The sequence below is a fragment of the Chionomys nivalis genome, chromosome 13 (assembly GCF_950005125.1).
Source record: "Chionomys nivalis chromosome 13, mChiNiv1.1, whole genome shotgun sequence".
NCBI classification, from domain to species: Eukaryota; Metazoa; Chordata; class Mammalia; order Rodentia; family Cricetidae; genus Chionomys; species Chionomys nivalis.
Window position 1 is genome coordinate 48091084 of NC_080098.1, and position 21016 is coordinate 48112099.

At 43.1% G+C, this 21016-nt stretch overlaps 1 protein-coding gene across 1 annotated transcript in view; it reads left to right on the forward strand.

The window, feature by feature from the left end:
- Positions 1-21016, forward strand: part of Mboat1 (membrane bound O-acyltransferase domain containing 1) — a 105936-nt gene that overhangs the window by 64133 nt on the left and 20787 nt on the right. Inside the window, exons 5-8 of the mRNA XM_057787627.1 lie at positions 11530-11585; positions 14851-14905; positions 16509-16692; positions 18479-18671. Coding sequence (XP_057643610.1) covers positions 11530-11585; positions 14851-14905; positions 16509-16692; positions 18479-18671 — 488 coding nt within the window. The remainder of the gene's footprint in view (positions 1-11529; positions 11586-14850; positions 14906-16508; positions 16693-18478; positions 18672-21016) is intronic.

The following is a 21016-nucleotide window of genomic DNA, read 5'->3' on the forward strand; positions in this document are numbered from 1 at the left end:
GTAGTTAGGGTTTTTATTGCTGGGATAAAACACCGTGACCAAAAGGTAGGTTGGGAAGAAGAGGGTTTATTCAGCGTACCCTACCAAATCACAGTTCATCCTCAAAAGAAGTCGGGACAGGAATTCAAGCAGGGCAGGAACCTGGAGGCAGAAACTGATGCTAAAGCCATGGAGGAATGCTGCTTACTGGCTTGCTCAACATGGCTTGCTCGGCCTGCTTTTTTATAGAACCCAGGATTACCAGCCCAGGAGTGGTATCACCCATTAGGGACTGGACCCTCCAATATCAATCAGTAATTAAGAAAATGCCCTCCAGCTGGGTATTATGGAGATATTCTCTTAATCATTGTTCCCTCCTCTCAGATGACTTTAGCTTGTGTCAAATTTACGTAAGACTTCCTAGCACACTTCCTTTATGTATTTCACCTCTTTAAGGGATCTTTAAATATATGTGTGTATGTGTGTCTATCTGTCTGTGTATGTTTATGCAACTTGAATGCAGTACTGGTAGAAGCCAGAAGAGGACATTGGATCCAGAGCTGGAATTAGAGATGGGTGTTCCCCAGAGAAACTGATCTTGGGTCCTCTGGAAGAGCAGGAAGCATTTTAACCACTGAGTCATCTTACTAGCCCCCTGCATTTCATCTCTTACTAGTTAATATGTTGTTGTTGATAAACAGGTGTACCCTGAAGCTTCTTAGCATCCTTTGGCTGTACTGAACCCATGATTCCACTTCCAGATCCTCTTGACTTCTGTCAACTACAAGGGAAGTCCCTGGTACAGCTAGTACCAATCAGTGATTTGGTGGGACACCCCTCTCCGCATTGGCCCTCTGGTACAGTCCATGCTAATTCTACGTCACGGCACTGGGGAGACAGAACAGTCAGTAAAGTAAATAAAGCAGTTGCCTGCAAGCATGAGGATCTGACTTTGAGCCTCAGCACGCACATGAAAAACCAAGTATGGTGGCACATACGTGTGATTCCAGTGTGGGGAAACAGAGACAAGTGGATTCCTGGGCTCACGGGCCAGCCAGTGTAGCCTGCTTGGAGAGTTCCAGGCCATGAGAGACCCTGTCTCAAATAACTAGAATAGCAACTGAGGAACAACACCCAAGGTGGTTCTCAGACTTCCACAGTGCATGTGTGCACACACACACACACACACACATGCGCGCGCGCCTCTCTCTCTCTACACACACACATATACACACACCTCTCTATGTATATACCTCTCTCTCCACAAACACACACACACACACACCTCTCTATGTATACACCTCTCTCCACACACACACCTTTTTCTCTCTATACACACATACACATACATTTCTCTATGTATACACATCTATCTATCTATCTATCTATCTATCTATCTATCTATCTATCTATTTATCTATCTATCTATCATCTATCTGTCTATTCTATCTGTATACATACACACATACATACATACCTCTCTATATACACACACACCTCTTTCTCTTTCTTTCTCTACACACACACACACACACACACACACACCTTTCTATATATGTTCATATTAGTTCAAACACAGCCTCTTATGACTCTTGTGGGATGAAGGCAGTGTTGTTCCTGGTGACTGATGTCATCTGATAGGAATTCCCCAGGAACTAGGCTCTGTCCCCCACAAGCAGCACGGATCAGGAGAACCTGACTTCTCTCCTCTAGCTAGATTGTTTCCCATTCAGTGAATCTTTGGTAAATAGACCTTTCCCTAAGGGAGAAATACATAAATCCATATGACTCATAATGAGTAGATATGCCACCAACTTTGAGGTGTTTAACAAGATTAATTAAAAAGAGGGTTATTTCAGTGATGACAAATAAGGTTAAGAGCTGGGACTGGCCGAAATGTCTGAAATCAATGGTGCTTGTGCTGTACATAAGGAAAGTGGTGATGCCCTTGATCTAATCAGTCGTGGTGATGGTCAAGATCCATTGTCAACCTAATTAGATTTAGAGTCACCTAGGAGATTGGTGAGGTACATTTCTTGACTTGTCTATGAGGGTATTTCCGTGGAAAGAACTGATGGGCTAGGATCCACCCTGAATCGGCAACAGCTCCTGTCTCCAGGTTCCTTCTCTGTTTGAGTTCCTGTCCTGACTTGATGATGAGCAGATATGGAAGTCCCCAACTTGTTTTTGGTCATGGTGTTTTGTTGCAGCAATAGAAACCCTAACAAAGTCAGAGCCTGGAATTCAGATGCCTGAAGGGAGAAGATGGGTGTTCCAGCACAGAACTAGAAGAATTCACACTTGCCTTGTATGTGTGACTCACTGTACAATACTTCCATCGTGAGGACAGGAACTCTTCACTTATGGCCCTGATTCTCAACACCCTCATGCACATATCCAAAAAGAATGTTTACCAGTTGTCTGGGCGTCCGTTAACCCAATCAAGTTGGCACATAAAATTAATCATCTCAGCTTCTATAGAAGCTGATTATATATACATTTATCTATAAATATGTGGGCATAGGTGTGTATGTGTATTTATAAATAAATAAGAATATATATATGAGAGATAGTAGTTTCTCCAAAACCAGCTTGGGGACTTTGGGAAGCCACTGAAGGAAGTTTAGTACATAAAAATAATTGCTGTTGAATTAAATGTGGCTGAAGCTGCTGCTGAGAACATTAAAGAACACTGCAGATACCAAGGATTCTTTGCCTAGATTGTGTTTAGGCACCTTTTGTTTTGTTTTATGTTTCCTCCCTGATTTCATGCTAGAGGAAATAGAGGAAATGACCCTAGAGATCAGGTCATTTATGCAAGGGGGTCATTTTAGTGGGGGGACCTAGTCTCCAAGCAGAGGCCTTGCTCCTGTATCAAAGGTTCTTGCATCCATTATTCACAGACAGACTGAGAACCCTGTATATAGCAGGAAGAAATTGACAGACGTGTGCACAGCTGCAGAATGGATGTGTGCTCGTATGTCTCGATCACATAGAAATCTATCCTGTAGCCAGGGTTATGCCCAGGGTTAGCTGTCCTTCCCAAACTCGTGTCCACCCAGCCCCAAGCTGTGCCCTCATTTCTAAACAGCATCTTTGCAGATGCAATCAGTTAAGTTGAGGTGACCCTGGCTTAAATTACGCGCTTCAGATGCAGTCTGACCGGTCTTCATAGAAAGGTCTGGATAGATAGACTCAAGCCACACCTAGAAGTAAGATGACTGTGTGCAGAAGATGGGGGTAGGGCTTAGGGGTGCAGCTGGAGTCCAGCCATGTTGTCAACTAGCAGAAGCCAGGGAGAAGTGTGGGGCAGATTGCCCTCTGAGCCTCCAGAAGGAACCACCGCCATGTGCATGTGATTAGCTTTGGTCTTCTGTTGTCTGGGACCGGGAATTTAAAAAAGAGAACTCAAGTTTTGTTTGAAGCCATCCGGCTTGAAGCAGTTTGTCATAGCAGCTTCAAGCAGCTCATACACTTTGATTCGTGCTTCTCTGTCTTTGGATGGATGTGGATGTCAAGACACAGCTCTCATTCATGTCTTAGTCTTGTTATGCCTCCTCTTCCATTTGCTTCATCAGCACCATGAAGCTTTCTCCTTTTCTCTTTCCTTTTCTTCTTTTTTTCTCTCACTCCCCACCCTTACCTCAGACCGTCTTGCTCATGTATTCTAGACTGGCCTCTTCTCTATAGCATAAGCTGGGCTTGAACTCTCAGTTCAAATGTATGCTGAGTTCATAGGTATGTATCATGCACCAGTGCATCTTTTACATTATTTTTAGCAAGGTCAAAAACACGGAAAGTTACCAGAAAGGAAAAGGTCAAGGCATTTGGGGAAAGCAGTCACGTGCTTGCTCAGCACGGCTGATGTTATGTTTGCTGACGGGGAAGGTGCAAACCAGCTCTGATCTTCCTCACTCTCTGAACTGGGTAAATTCCCTCAAGTGGTGTTTATTTCGTGGCTTTTTTTTTTTTTTTTTTTTTTTAATTTCTGTAAGAAGTCTCTGGAGGTTACCCGCAGTGGTACTGAGGAGTGTTCAGCTCGCATGGACGTGTTTAGGGAGCAGATTTAAAGAAGGTGGGCCTGCCAATTTGAAAGTTGTATGTGACTTAGTTTTCTGGTAGCTGAGTGGCCATGCTATCCAATATGTGTATTGTTATTTTAAAACAAAAATGACAGACATAAACCCATCTTCCTGGCCAATGACAGTCATTATAAATGGAGCAGTACCCCCACCCTAAATTGGCAAGGGCTGACAACAGTTACAGGGGATCTTCACTAACGCTGATTCTTTAAAAATTATTATTATTGCTTTTTAAATATTAAAAATATATTATTTTATTTAATCTGTATATGTGTACGTGGCACGACACCCAGGTTGGAGGTCAGAGGATAGTTTGTGTGAGTCAATTCTCTCCTTCCACCACATGAGTCCTGAGGATTGAACTCAGGTCATCAGCCTTGGTGGCAGTCACCTTTATTGGCTGAACCATTCTACTGGCCCTTCTTTCTATAAGCATGCAGCAACCACAAGCTTTCTTTCAGAACGGAATTGACTTCACCTTGCTCTTTCTATCCACTGAAAGGCGCTGTTGAGGATTTTGCCAAGAGGCAAAGCGTTGTTTCAAAGTGGCATGTGGTGTCACAAACCACCCTGACATGGGAGGATCTAAACTTGGAGGACGTGGACGAATCTTAGTGTTTAACACTCTTCAATGCACCTTTAGTGTAAGAGCACAGACAGGCATTTAGTGGGCTCGGGGGGTGATTAGCATTTGTGTCTGAACATATACGGATCTCTTTAATTTGGGAAAACATACCCACTTGAACTTTAGGTTGTTCTGGGACTTGAAAATTTATTTGTCACTTAAAAGTAATCAAGTTTCCATGGGCTGGCCCAGTAAGGAAAACGCACAAGATACCCTTTTGACAGGGCTACTAATGCAATTTAAATCGATACATGTATTAATAGCTGTGGCTGTCTTCATGTTTTCTCTCCGAATATGGGTTACAGAGGGCATTTTGTGGGTTGCAATCCCTTTGCGGTTGCATATCAGATATCCTGCATCTCAGATGTTTACAGTATGATTCACAACAGTAGCAAAATTAGAGTTATGTAGTAGCAATGAAATAACTGTATGGTTGGGGGTTACCACAACATGAGGGACTGTATTAAAGGGTCGCAGCATTAGGAAGGTTGGGAACTACTGCATTAGAATATGCATCCGTCTTCCTGGTGGAGCTCAGCAATTGTAGTAATGGCGATTGTGTGTGTGTCTGTGTGTGTGTGGTGAATTGGTTTTTTATTTTCTTCACTCACAGAAGGGTACAAATGAAGTTATGTTTTCCAAGGGTGGCAGCCAAAACTCTGACTTCTTCTTTTCCAGTCCAGGCCGGACCCAGGCAGATAATTTCTCCCTTGTGTTGGCAATTCAGGTCACCAAGTGTTTTTGAAAACATGGAATGAGGCCTTGCACACGCTGCCAGTGGGAGTATAAATATATATTACTCTCCTGGAAGGCAGTTTTCCCACACATTTCAAGAAAGAATGTTTTCAAGTTCATATGTTATAATAGGCTAAATTGTTAGGAATTGAATCACTGTGAGGAAATAAGATATATTCATGGGGATTTTTTAAAGCTATTTTCATTAATAGTGAAAAACTGTAAGAATCCTAAATGGTCTGAAAAATGTGGACAATTAAATCAAATAGCTAGGTTAATGCTGCCACTGAGAATGAGGTTTTTAAGTTAGGTGTAATGGCTCACATCTGTAATTCCAGTACTTGGGAGGTTAAGGGAGGAGGATTGCCCTGCGGTGGAGGACAGAGTGAGCTGCACAGTGAGATCCTATCTCAAAGAAATAAAAAAGAAAAGACAGAGAGGAAGAGGAAAATGTTTTTAAAGCCTAGGAGATGAATCTGTGCCAAGCTTCCATTTCTTTCTCTGAATGTGGGTATCGATAGAGAAGGAGTGGGGAGAAATAATGAAAACATAGGACAGCTTCTCCTGGGGGACCATTACTGGTCACTTTATATTTGTTTTATTAATAGCATTATGAATACTCCTGGAATGTTATTTAATATATTTGAATGCATAGTGCAGGATCATGGAGATTCATAGTTGGCATTTGGACCAGCCACCATTTGTGTTCCCTGCTATATCTTAGGGGTGCACAATAGAACTCTGACTGTGGTCCCTCTCCTGGTGGGGGGCATTTGCCCTGTTGTCACTGGAAGTGTTTTCCTCTGTCGCTTTATGACATCTGGCCACCCCATCTGACGTTCAGCCCAGTCATTGTCCACATAATTGCGTTCTGTGATTTGGAAAGAGAGAATATATGCAAAGAGATTTCAAGGTTGGCTTTTTTTTTTTTTTTTTTTGTCACATTTTCCCCCCTTCTGGCTCTTGCTAGGTTTTCAGTCTTTAGAAGAGTCACTTAGAGTTTAATTCTGCAGACAGAAGTTATGCCATGTCCCTTTGTCCTGTGCCCTGTTGAAATGGGAAGTGGTGACTATGTTCCTGGTCAGTGCCAACAGTAGAGCTTAAAGCTCTGAAAAAAAGTGGTGTGTGTGTGTGTGTGTGTGTGTGTGGTGTGGTGGTTGGAAATTGTCACTGTATCATCCTTATGTCTCAAACTTATATTCACCTGCTTGTTTTGTCTTACTTCACTTCTGTGCTTATATTTCTATTTTTCACTCATACTTCTTTATCCAGATTAGTCATCTCAAGTTCAAGAAGACAAAGTATGGTTTTACTTGCTTTTTGTTTTAATCAGGGGAAAAAACAATGTCAGAAAGGGAAGGTGGGCCCCTCCCCTTGATTTCAGAGGCTTCTCAGGTCCAAGGGCACAGCAGGACATCGATGAGGGTGTGCGAATCTAAGGATGTGGCTGATGGGGAGAAATCAGAGCACAGCTCAGATTCAGCAGCCTCGCTGTGCTGCAGAAAAACTACAGTTGCATGAGGGAACCATCTGTGTATCTCCTCCTGTGTCTGTGCTTGCAGTGTGTGTTCATATAGCCCCGCACAGGCACACCAGAGGCCAGCCTCATCTAGAAAAACCCTCACGGCCACATCAGAGGCTAGCCTCATCTAGAAAACCCCTCACGGCCACACCATAGGCTAGCCTCATCTAGAAAACCCCTCACGGCCACTCTAGAGGCAAGCCTCATCTAGAAAACCGCCCACAGGTGCTCCCAGAGGCTAGCCTGGTTTGTCTTACAGGTGATCCTAGATCCCGTCAGTTGGCAACATTAACCACCACATCCTGTATGCTGAGCTTTGAATTTTGGAAAACAATGAGCATGAATACCAATCATAAGACAACAGTGTACCTTAGACTATTTTATTTGATTGAAATACTGTATATGTGGGACTTACAATTTAAGTTGAAGCTTCTAAGAATTCAATTCCCAAGTCTCATTACCTGATAGAACCTCTGTTTAGACTGGGTAGATCTCAGTTCACATTTGGAAACAGTCATAGCTAAAGAGTAGTAGGTGTGGAGTGGCTCTGTGAGGGACAGTTTGGTGCCATCCTGTCATGCTTACAGACTCTAATCTTAAGGGTTCAGGACCAAGTTTCCTTGCAGTGAACAGGTTCTGGTTCTAGTGTGTGGGTTTTAGGCATTTTTGGAGCACATAACTCGTGGACATGAATTGCTTGCTTTCTTATGTGTAGTATGCATGCATGTGTGACTGTGTATGGATGTGGGTACACATGTGTATGAAGATGGCTGTATACAACTGTGTGCTTGTATGTTGAGGCCAAAGGTCGAGGCTGAGTGTCTGTCTTGATCATTTCCACCTTATATATTGAAGCAGGATCTTCTGTGTGAACTAAAAGCTTACCAATTTGACTATCATCATGACTGACTGGCTTGCTCCAGGGCTTCCAATTCTGCCTCCCAAGTCCTGGGATTTCAGGCAGGCCACCATGTGCACTTAGCATTTATGTGGGTGCTGGGGATCCAAACTCTGGATCACCCAGAAAGTGCTTTACCCGCCGCTGAGCCATCTCTTTATCTCTGAGGTGTTTTTTTTGTTTTGTTTTGTTTTTTTGTTTTTCGAGACAGGGTTTCTCTGTGGTTTTGGAGCCTGTCCTGGAACTAGCTCTTGTAGACCAGGCTGGTCTCGAACTCACAGAGATCCGCCTGCCTCTGCCTCCCAAGTGCTGGGATTAAAGGAGTGCGCCACCACCGCCCAGCTCTGAGGTGTTTTTTTTTGTGTGAGTGTGTGTGTGTGTGTGTATATGCGCATGTGCATGTGTGTGTAAGTTCTTAGAAACTTCTTTAGATATTTCAAATAGAAACACCACCTGTTGAGAGTATAAAACAGATAATGTATAAGATTAATATGTATACATATTGCTAGATAACATTTAACCCACAGCTGTCTCTTCTTCACGCCCCCCTCCATTACATCTTCTCTAAGGCATGTCAACAGTGTGGTGTTTGCATATTCCAGTGGTAGAGAGTTCTAATTAGTATTCATTGACTTGGCTGGGTGCTCCAGCAGTACATTCTGCATTAGTCAGCTTCCTTGAGAAGCCCGTACTTAAATGGAAACAGAGGTACAGGAGATTACTCAGGTGAGACATTTTTCCTCCTCCCAAACAGGGAAGATACTAATGGGGGCAGATGGGGTCTTAAATGTGACAGACATTTAAGCCAGGCCTAGCAGCATAGACTATAATTCCAGCTGCTCAGGAGGCTGAAGCAGGAGAGTCATAGGTTCAAGGCCTGCCTGGGCTTCGTAGTAAGTTCAAAGCAAACCTGAACGACTAAATGAAACTGTGAAGAAAGGACTAAGGTTAGAACTCAGTGATAGAGTGCTTCCCTAGCATACAGGAGACCCTGGCTTTAATCTCTGCTACTGAGAGAGCAAAAGAGAGGGGAGAAGTGGGGGACAGAGGGAGGACAGAGATGTTTGTGCATATTAGACTATTAAATGTTTAGGCAATGGAGTACATTTAGTGTAGTCATTGGTAAGTGAAAACAAATATATTTTTACAGAGATGTAGGTCTAGGCTAATTCCATAATATTTTATCACTTTATTGGTACGTGTGTGCTCAGACCCTACCGCATATGTGTGGGCTAAGTTGGGCGCAGAGCTTTACACGGTTTGCACATAGGATGTGCACACAGAATGTGGCACACATTTAAAAATATATGCTGGCATTTGCATAGGACTATGAGCATTTCCAGGCTTCCAGAAGAAAGCAAAGGAAGACAGAAAGGCATTGGAAAGAAAACTATGGTGCTTTGAAGGCCATATTTAGAAACCACCTTGAATGCAGTGTCTATATATAGAGAACCTCTTTTGAGAAAGATAGCTCTCAGCCTTTGTTGTACCTTCTGGGTCAGAGATCTTGTTGAACATGAAGAGAGTGAGCGACAAAGACACATGGATCTATATGACCAAGTTGGTCTTCTAGAAACTCTAAGGTAGCCCTTTTGATGAGGACCCAAACCATGGTGTTCATTTATTTTTCAACATAAAAGAGCATGGCATGACTTGCTGCCCTAGAGTGGCTGACCTGATTACCTTCTTGTTGGCTGTAGGTATTGTCACCTGTTCTGACAGAGCACAGGTGCCCGCCCTGCTTCTAGGCAGACCTACCTCCATTTTCCCTAGCACAACATTATGTTGTTTTAAGTCCTGCCTATTGGCTATTGGGCTTCCACAAACACGATGTGAGATGCAGGAGGATTTCAAAGAGCCATTGCTATTTTTGTGAGCCGTCTCTCCTGCTCTGTTCCCCTTTTTATTCTGTCTGGCGCTCTAGCCCTTGTTACGGGGCTCTCTGCATTTCGGGTGAATCTTCTCTCTTTAGTTAAACCTTTTGAAGTGCACTCACAGACACAGCCAAAGTGTGCTTCATTAATTTCCTATGTGTTTCTTAATCAAATGAAGTTGATGATCAAAATTAACCATCACGTACTCTCACTCACAGTGTGTAAGGGTGTTGATTTCTCTATATCCATGCAAACACTTGTCATTGCCTGTCATTTTGATTACAGCTGTACTGGTGCTTGGAAATGGTACCTCTTTGTGATTCCCACTTGAATTTCTGTGCCTGCTAATTACTAACAGTTATCTTTTCATGTACTTACTATCCATTACACACACACCCACCACACACACAGACACACTGACACACATGAGAGTTATTTGTTGAGATTCTGTGGCTGCCTTTAAATTGAACTGTCTGTTATTAAATAATAAAATATATTATTTACAAATATTTCATTCATTTTTTTCACTTTGAAGCACAAAAAATTTATATATTTCTTTTTTTTTGTGACAGGGTCTCTCTAAGTAACTCAGGTTAGCTCCCAACTCCTGATCTTCCTGCCTTAGCTTCCTGAGTGATAGGATTACAGGCATGTACTATATACAGCCGAAAGTTAAAATGATGATTCTTAACCCTCATCCAGCTATCCTAGCTTTTTGGCCTAAGTGCCATTTGTAGGTAAGTTTTGATTTGGGGCTCTTGTGAGACTCCGTCGTCTGAGCATGACATGTTGCCATTTTTAAGATAGAGAAACTGCAATTATTCCCATGAGTCCCTCACATAAGTGGGCCCACTAAGTGTGTGAGGTTCTTCACAAGATGGCTCTTAAAGTCCATGGGGTCTCACACCTTCTCAAGGATATAAAAGCAGTCAAGATTTACAAGGGGAGGTAGGAGCAGAGTTCCTCTTCAGTACAGTAGCTGCCCAGAAGGTGCCCATGTTCCTGTTGGTAACTCTTCACCTCTGCACCTGCGAGCAGCGCTAAACTCTGGTTCTCCAAGCTAGACTGGAGTGGACTCATTTCTTTTGGATTTTACTGGTGCCCTATCTGGGAAGAACAGGAGTTTGTACATGTCTCCCGGAAAAGGTCTCACCGCAGTGGCTGGCTTTACTAATTTAAGACTGCTGTTGTGTTTTTTTTTTTTTTTTAACAAATTGCTTGTTTTTCGACAGCTGTACTTTACAAATATATCTTACTATGTGTGCATGTCAGATTTGCCTTTAACAGAGCAAAGCAGATTGCATCAGACATGGGTGAAGACACCAGGAACAGCCCTGTGTCTGTTAACATTGCAAGCGTGATTTGAGAAATGTGTCCCTGGGTAATTTTGTCATGATTTGAACATCCCAGAGTGCGCGTATACAGACAGAACCGGTCTAGCCTACCAACCATCTAAACTATATGGGCTGGCTCCTAGGCTAGCAACCTGTAAAAGAACATTCCATCCTGCTGACCCTCCCTCAGGCCTTTTCATGATGCAATGTTTATTGACCCGGTCATGTGAAGGTCTCATGTAGGCTGTCCTCTGATGTTGATACTGCCTTTGCTAACTGAGACGGTCTGGGTTGTCCTGGTGAGCACTATTCTGTCCACATATGGAAAGCAACTTGCAAGGGGGATAAAAGTGGAATATGTTAGAGTCTTTGTTTCTGCATTGGATTTAGTAAACAGCAAGGGGAAAACCACCGTGCAAAGAGATAGAAGTTTCTTTCCCTTTTTTTTGAACCAGTTTCCACTTTCTGTCCTCTTTCTAGGCCTCTGATGATTGTCACTCAGAAGATCACAACCTTGGCTTTCCAAATTCACGATGGTGAGAAACAGTCTTCCTTTTGGCTCTCAGAGCCATCCAGGTGTCCGGTACTCCCATGCGTCTATCACACGCAGTCCAAGATTTACGTGAGCGCTGGCAGGCCTTGTTCTCTCTTGTTCACAGTTTCCAGGCTTCCGTAGTCACACCCTTCTGCTTTCCCAGCCTCCACTCCCCATTTTTTTTAAAAATTGAATCCACAGTCCACATTCACTTAAGTGTTTGCTCCAAGAACAGTGAGGTTTCTGTTTACATTTTAAAGTTAATTCATGATGCCCTCTGACCTTTTCCAAATTTATTAAGACAACGGCTTCCTTTCTGCTTTGATTTCAGCTCTGAAAAACTTAGAGGGCAATAAAAAATGTAACAGCATTGGCTGGTTAATCAGTTTTTAATGTTACAGTTTTTAGCCCCCTGGGGGAGGTGTGTGCTTGGAAAAATTGTCTGATAAGATTAGCCTGACCTATAAAAAGCTGGGAGAAGGAAGAGTCTTTTGCTTGTGTAAAACTGAACACTTTTTTCTATTAGGTTCTTCCTAACAGTGGTCAGAGCACACTATTTCCATCAGTAGAGTGGTTTTTGAGGGAAGGGAGGAAGATTTTCAGCTAGGTGGATGATTCTAATACAGGGTTTAGGGGTTCAATGGGCAGGTGCCCTGTGGGTTTGTGTTGCGCTCAGAAAAATCTCCACTGTTGACATGTCTTTATAGTAGCCAGGTTGAGAAGATTTCTCTCCAACAACTAGTGTCCTTGTTTTACTTAAAGCGTGGGAACAGACCATGTTTCATTTGACCCAGTGTATTTCATTCATACTTGGGGCTTTAGCTACTCTGCATAGAACTGGGTCATTCCGCAGCAAGAATGGGGTGTCCGTAGAGTCACCAACCATCCTGACTTTCCCAGGACTCAGACACATCCCAAAATGCAACTTACATTGTCAGAATCAGAAAGTCTCAGGAAAATGGAAGCCCTGCTTGGTGTAGTAGCTGCCAGGAATATCTAACCCATGGGTCTGAGGAAGCCCAGAATAGCTTCGAATGTAGCTCTAACCCAAATCATAAACTTACTTAAAACATTGTAAGATTTTTGAGGGGTGTTGGTGGGATTAGCTATGCTGTTCTGTTCTTGAGTGTCAACTTTATATATGACAACTTGGTGTTACCATGTCAAAAGGTTGGGTGTGTCTACCAGTATAAACTAACAGAAGTAAAGTAACCAACAGTCAAAGTGAGTTCAGTTCTGTAAATTGCTATGGGTGTGTTGAGATTTAATTGAATAAAACAGAGTGGGGTCGTATTATTGACTCTGTGTGTATGTATGTATGTGTGTAGAGTTGGCCTCACTGTGCAACCCAGTTTAGTCTTGAACTTGGAATCTTCCTGCTTTCTCCCAGGTGCAACCATACTGGGCTGGGCGGTTTTTGTTTTTTGACACTGCTTCCTCCTCCTCCTCCTCCTCCTCCTCCTCCTCCTCCTCCTCCTCCTCCTCCTCCTCCTCTTCTTCTTCTTCTTCTTCTTCTTCTTCTTCTTCTCCTCCTCCTCCTCCTCCTCCTCCTCCTCCTCCTCCTCCTCCTCCTCCTCCTCCTCTTCTTCTTCTTTTTCTTCTTTTCCTTTTTTTTTATTACAAAATAGTCTTTGGACCTAAATTTACAATTTAAAGGACACTCCCTTTACCACATTTCCTGGAGTATTCCTAACACAGAGTGAAATGTTTATTTACTTTTTTCTTTTCTTTTCCCCTCCTTGTGTGTGGGAGGAATGAGGGAATTCCAGAAACACTCTGCCTTTTCTTAGGCATTTTCTCTTGACAGGATCTTATTATGGCTCCTTCCTGGCCTGAAACTTGATCTGCCTGTCTCTGCCTTCCATATGCTATAATTTCAGGCCCGAGCCACCACAGCTAGTTTAAGTGTGCTGTGGAATTGCCTTCATGGTCACTAGGCAGATTTAGAGTTCTTATGTTGCTGGTTATACTTCAGAGCCAGTATGTGGCTCAGCTCACTTTTGTACTCCCAGCACTTGGAGAGTGTACAGAAGAGGGCTGCAAGTTCAAGGTCAGCCTGTGCTACCTGGTGAGATCCTGTTTCAAACAAACAAAGAAAAAAAAAAGGAGGTTAAAAAAATACCCACAAGATAATGCTTTAGTTTCTGTGACTCCAAGATAGCATGCACATTTTACAGAAAGCAAACATTACTTGTGGTTGGAAGTTTGTCTGCTGTGGATGAGTTCAAAGAAGAAGAAAAGACAAAAATCTGGTGACTCTCTGTGTTTTCCCTGCAGTCAGCATCAGCTTCCTTTGCTATTTAGAAGGAGAAAGTCTCTGTTTCCTCCCCCACTATGTCTCATCCCAGTGCTGTCGCTTCCTGTTAGAGCTATCGCAATTCTCGGGTCTATTAGTAAGTTTTCCTGTTGCTATGACAAAATCCTCTGACCGAATCCGGCTCCCAGTTGGAGGTATAGTCCACCATGGCCGGGAAGACATGACGACAGGTGCATGAGCTCTTGTCACATTGCCTATGATGTCAGAAAGCGATGATACAGTTTATCATAGTCGGAAGACATGGCAGCAGGCGCATGAGTACCTTATCACGTGGCATCTGAAGTTGAGAAGCAGAGAGGCTTGTGTGTTGGTGCCTTGCTTACTTTCTCCTCTTTATTAAACCCACCTTGAAGTGGTGCTGCCTGTGGTTAAGGTGGATTTTCCCACCTCATGTAACTGCCGCTAGAAACACAGGCATGCCCAGAGGTTTGTTTCCTAGGTGATCCTAGGTCCTGTCAAGTTGACAGTCACCGTTAGCCACCGCACCACGTTTCCCACTTGGCATCATGAGAGAGACATCTGAATTGGCTCAGCTCATGCAAGGCAGCTGAAGCACTCTTACAACTGTTAGAGCACTAGAATACTGCTGTGTGCTAAGGAATCTCTGTGTGGAGGTGATGGGCAGGCTTTTCTGGAGTTAACAGACTTCCAGGCAGATCAAATACAAGTGACCTTGAATGCTCCCTCGTTCATACAAACCTATGGAGACTTCTCCAGGCGGACTCATGGGTAACTGATGTCGGATAACTTTATAACATTCTGCTATAAGGATGGAATTCAGGGCCTTGTGTGTGCTAAGTTTATGCTCCACCAATGCCTTCCTCCTGCAGGGCTTTTGAAAAAATGCAAAAAAATGGGATTCTTTATAGTGGAGGAGACAAAAATAATCAGCTTTTTCCAAATGAGTTTGGGAAGACACCTTACTCTGAATTTCATTTATCTTTCATAGGATTGGGTCGAAAAGCTGAAGACCTTTCTGCCGAGCAACACCGACTTGCTGTGAAGTAAGTCAGCAGCTAGCAGTATGTTCTCAAGTCCTTTGGATGTGTCTAGAGCAGTGGTTCTCCCCCTTCCTGATGTTGCAGTCCTTTAATACAGTTCCTTATATTGTGGTGACCCCAACTACAAAATTATTTCCTGGCTACTTCATATCTGTAATTTTGCTGCAGTTATGAATTGCACTGTATCTGATATGCAGGATTTCTGATATGCAACCCATACGTTGAGAACGACTGGTCTAGAGTTTCTTCATTTTAATAAGTACTCATATATTAATTCTTTTATATGGGAGTAACATTACTGTTGAATGCTGTTAATGGGTCCTTGCCTGTCTACTAATCTTTGCCTTTGGACAATACTAAGCAATGGCTAACCTTACATATAGATCTTTGTGTGTGGGTGTTTGGGTCTGCTGTAGGGGAAAGGTCAAGAGCAGATGAAGCTTATCTCTGATTTTGTCAGTCCTGGAAGAGTCTCCCTTTTCAGGATGTATGTGTCTACCCCAGAATCTATTAGATTTGTATCTGGGGCCTTTGAGAAATAGTAATTACCATTGCATGTAGCATGATTAGTTCCCAGCATAAGGAAAGATAGGAAGCAAGACAGAAGGGAATCCAGGTTGAGAAGTCACGGATTTTGAAGGTGTTCTTTGGCCAGTATGGATGGCCAAGGGAAAGGGAAGGGGTGTTAGAGAGAAAGGGGGAGGCTCCCCAGTGGATCAGGAGATAAACAATGACATAAGGATGAAAATACCATTGGAGTGGCTCCCAAAGAACAGCCATGGCTGGGGGTTGTGTTCCTACTTGAGGGTTCTAGAAGCAGCTGACATCCCTAAGGACAGCTGGCATCCTGAAGGAGTCTCAGGAGATCCTTTATGAAGGAACTGAGGCTTGGAAACAGTTGTGAAGCACTGGAGGATTCTCATAGTCTGGTCTCTTACTCGACCCTATGTAGCTATAACCAGCTTATGGCACAGTCTGAGGAACCTGTAAGTGATGCTGTTTTGGGAACTCGCCTACAGTAATACCCTGCTAGAGCAGGCATCCTGCATGCCCTGGACGCGTTAAGCAGAGGCATGCACTGCAGGTTTTCCCTGGTCTCTTTTTTTCAGGACCTAGACACCAAAGCAGACAACAGATTGTCACAGTTGGTTTTGTGTGGCTTCCAAGTGGAAACCGGTCGGGTCCACCCACTATTTACTTTGTATTTATGTTGGCAGTCAGGAGAGAATTTCCCCTTTCCAGAGTATCTCAGCAGCTGACATTGGGCCAGATTCTCACCCTGCCTTTGTTTGTACCTTCATGTTGTGATGCAGGCAGATAGAGGGGAAGAGAAAAGAGCAGCTCCCAGGCTTAGACTAACCTTTGCCCGAGATCCCTCCCTCAGTGTTCATGTCACCAGCAGAGGGTGACATGGAACTGGGACCATCTCAATCACCTATCTCGTCCATGGTTCCTGTCTTAAAGATGTCTCTCTTAGCTGGATTTTATAGAGAACAGAAGAGAGATAGATTTTGCCGTGGATAATAACGTTCAGGTTATTCCGTATTCTGCTGGAGGATTGAACATGGATAAGTACTCAAGTTTTAAATTCCGTTTATGTTCACAGAGTGAAGCCCTCGCTTTTGGAATATTTAAGCTACCATCTCAACTTTATGAGTGTCATAGCTGGCCCTTGTAACAACTTCAAGGACTACGTAGCCTTCATCGAAGGGAGACATATACATATGAAGCTGCTGGAAGTGAACTGGAAGCAAAGAGGTTTTCACAGTTTGCCAGAACCTTCTCCCACTGTAAGTTTTCAGCGTTCAGCATGTTTCTTGGGGTTTCATAGAAAGGGTTTTACTCTGAGGGCTGACCCTCGCTAACAGTCATTCTAATTAAGGAGTCATATAGCTGGGAGTGTAGCTTGGTGATAGAGCTTGCTTGGTATGCACGAGATCCTGGGTTTGAGCCCTAGAATGGAAAAATGAAACCGTAAAAGCCATTGTCAAACAGCTTAGCAGAGAGCTTGACCAATCATCCCCCCCATTTGATTAAAATCAAATATAGGCAATTATTTAACTGTTCTCTATACTAGATCACTTAGTTAGAGCCAGGCTGTATCCTCAGTTCATATCGTGTCCACTCACTTAAGCCCCAATCAGTTCTGCCAAGGATGCCATTGCTGTGCCGTATTAGAAAGGATGCCCATTTTTATGAAGTTGGAAACTACACACTTGTAGGATGATATTGCCTGGGAAGTCAGAGGAACTGGGCAAAATTACCGAATGTTGACTAACCTAGAAGTCAGGACATCCTAACCCCAGGTGTTGTGGTTTGTGTCTCCTTTGCTCTGATAAAACCATAATCAAAAACAGCTAGGGGAGGAAAAGCCTTATTTAGTTACAGAGAAGCCAATGCAAGGACTACAGGGAAAATCCTGGAGTCGAATTGAAGCAGACACCACAGAAGTGCTTGCTGGCTTGCTTGTAGGCTCCTGTTCAGCTCCCTTTCTTCTCCAGCCTAGGCCCAGCTGCCTAGTGGGCCCTCCCGCCTCAACCAGCAATTAGGAAAAGCCCCATAGACATGCCACAGGTCGGTGTGGTGCAAGAATTTTGTCAACCGAGCTTTCCTCTGCCCTGGTTATAATAGCCTTTTGCTGTGGGAAAATGGTCTTCTACCCTGTAAAGATTTGTTGGATGTATTGCTTTAATAAAACACTGACTGACCAGTAACAAGTCAGGAAGTATAGACAGAGCAACCAGAAAAGGAGAATTCTGGGAAGAGGAAAGGCTGAGTCTGAAGTCATCACAGAGGAAGCCAGACACAGAGGAAGCAAGATGAGAATACCTTGCTGATAAAAGGTACCAAGCCATATGGCTAACAAAGACAAGAATTATGGGCTAATTTTAAATTTTAAATGTAAGAGTTAATAAGAAGCTAGAGCTAATAGGCCAACCAGTTTATAATTAATGTAGACCTCTGTGTGTTTTTCTTTGGGACTGAACGGCTGCAGGACCAGGCAGGAGAGAAATCTCTGCCAACAGTCTTGTGACAAAGTAACAGATGAAGTTAACGATGATACCAGTTTAAACATTTGAGTCTTCTTTGGAAGCAAATGCTCTCCATTATCTGCCTATGAACTGGCTCAGGTGTTCAGTCACCTGCACAGAATCTATTATACTGGAAGCTTCTACCTCCTGGCTGGCGACTCAAGCATGTTTGCTTGCCTCTCCAGGCTGTACAGTAACAAATGGTTACTGCTTTCTAGTGTAAAATTGCTACCCTATGATGGTATCTATTTCCCTTATGTTTTGGAAAAACAACCCTACCTAACTTACGTTGGCAGAAGATACTAAAAGGCACATTCAGATATGTCCCATGTTTACCGTGAACACGTCCAGTCCTCAAGGGTTACATGTGTGTTCTGCGTCTAAATATACCACCTAACCTAATTTTAGCGATTTGCGTCTTGAGGAAGAAAACCCATATCCATCCACTGCCCTTTCTAGGGAAGATATTGGATGACCATGTTCTTTCGATGCTCTTGCCAAAACTGTGGTCCTGACACCACATTTGGTTTTCCCCCATTTCTAGGGAGCTGTGATACAGAAGTTGTGCATGACCTTGCTGTCCCTCCTGTTGTTTTTGACGCTCTCAAAGTCCTTTCCTGTCACCTTCCTTCTTGATGACTGGTTTGTACATAAGGCCAACTTTCTGAGTCGACTCTGGTACTTATATGTCGTCATGCAAGCTGCAAAGCCCAAGTATTACTTTGCATGGACATTAGGTAAGTTTGAGGGAGTGGCCCCAAATGAATGAGGAATGCAGTGGTCCTCCTTGAATGGTTTAGCCAGAAAATCATTCAGTGAAGTGCAAAATTAAGAGAAAATCCCAGGACAGTCTGACTTGCTTTTTTTTTTTTTTCTGGGTTGTATGAATGAGCAATGAATTTTACCATCACACATGTCAGTTTAGGTTGCACACAGTGAAGGAAATGCTGGTTGAGCTTGATGCTTCAGAAGGAAGATGAGTTCCAGGTTTTCCTGTTCATGGTGAAAAGCTCAGTATTACTATTGTTATTATTATTAATCACACATCTTTTTATTCTCTCTCTCTCTCTCTCTCTTGAGGCACATTGGCCAATCTCAAGGTTTATCTCTTTCCTTTGAAAGAATCTTAGATGGAGTTGTTTAAAGCCTTGCTAAGAGAAGAGCCTATGCATTTACCAACACTGTTTTTGATTTAAGACGGAAAAGTCAGAGAGCAGCCACTTGGCTTCTCAAGTCCAACTTGCCATTCAACAGTCCCCAGTGTTTTGTCCGCAGACTGCAGGTTAGGAAATAGCACGTGACTCAGGTCCTCTTCTTAGTTTGTGTTTCAGGTTTTAAAATCAAAATTAAACTTTGCAGATGCAGAATTATTTTCTTCATTCAAGTACATGTAATGTGAAGTAGACTGCTTTGGCCAGCATGGGCAGGTTTTTTTTTTTTTTTTCTTTTTGACGGTTAAGACTGAGAGCCAAAAACTTTCATTGCCCCAAATATAAACTTTGTGCCCATTAAGCATTTCTACTTGGGCCAGGTTATTTTTAACTGCAAGAATATCTATGTGTAAGTTCAGTCCAAATGCAGTACTTCCGTAGCATTTGGCCAGAGCCATCAGACATCGAGCTGTTTGTTTTGTTTTGTTTGAGGCGGGGTCTTGCCATGTAGTCCTGGCCGGCTGTCCTGGAACTCGCTCTGTAGACCAGGGATCCACCTGCCCCTCTCTGCTGGTACTAAAGGTGGGAACTTCTACATCCAGCACCAGAGCTGTATTAGAATTTATGGGGTGCTGTGTTTTGTTTCCATTTCCATTCAGTTTAATTTAAGGGGTGTTTGTTGAGCACCAGGCTTTGTGCTAGGAAATGCCTTCTGCATCTCGAGACTATGGGAACACAGACCTCTTCATCATCTGGGCAGGAGGCATCAAGAGTTGCCTCAGTGGCATAGTATGTGCTTCAAAAGCCCGTCTCTACCCCCCCCCCCCAATTCTGCTGTTGCTTTGCTAGTTAAAAATGCTGCCTTCTTTATTAGTTGAGTATCTAGGCATCTCTATCTTGGGTATCTAGGAATCTATTTGAGTCCCTGTATATGTTTTCCCATGCAAAATAGTTAATGCTTTTTCTTTGCTCTAACGTGAGTACAAACGTGTATAGGTGTGTGTGTGTGTGTGTGTCGAGGAGTGAGAATGTCTTTTTCCCTTTTACTGCATTCTCTGTTTCCACTTACTATGCTTTCTCTCTTCTCCCCCTACCCTTTCTGTTCCCACCTTTTGTATCTCGGGGCTTTAGGGCTGGCTTTGGACTAAATCAGCTGCAGATTTAAGGAGAAAAAAGGCCATTCCGTGGCTTTATGGGGAGAGTCTGACACAGGTGGGTGTGGTTTGTGCTGACAGGGTCGGGGTGGGAGGGGTGGCAGGGAAGAGAATGTCAGTCTGCACTTTAGGAGAACCCCTGAGACTTTTGGAATGTGAACATGTTTCCTCTGGACAGCTTTCTCTGTACGCTGAGCTCTTTTTCTCCCCATTTGCTTCTGTCCCATCTTTTATGTCTTCCTGGTTGTTTAGTGGAAACATTTTATTAATGGCTTTGATTTGAAGTTTTTTTCCAGTTTCGATTCCATGGGCTGGTCTGAAATTAACCTTTGTATTATTTATGAATAAAGAAGCAATGAATAGTTCATCGGGGAATATTTAAATTGCTTAACCGAATAATTGTTTTATCCAGCTCTTTAAAATGCCATTTACATATAACTGATGTACTAATTATAAATTTAATCCTTAAAGCTGGCCTCTCATGGATGTCAGTTGCGCTGCACTGTGTTAGCCTTCTGTAGTTACTGTTTATATAGAAATAATGAATAAATGTAATAAATAATAATAAAATTATTTTCTTTGGGCTTAACATCCAATTCTAAATGCCCCCCCCCAACCAACTGCTACTAATTTAAGAGGCTCAACTGTTAAGCTGTGTTCTAAGGAGGAGCTCCAACCAAGGGGTATCCTGATCAGTTTGTCTGCCATAGTAGGTTACATCATGCGTGGAGAAAGGAAAGCCAGTTTGGGGCTATGAGTCAGAACCTCACTCTGGCT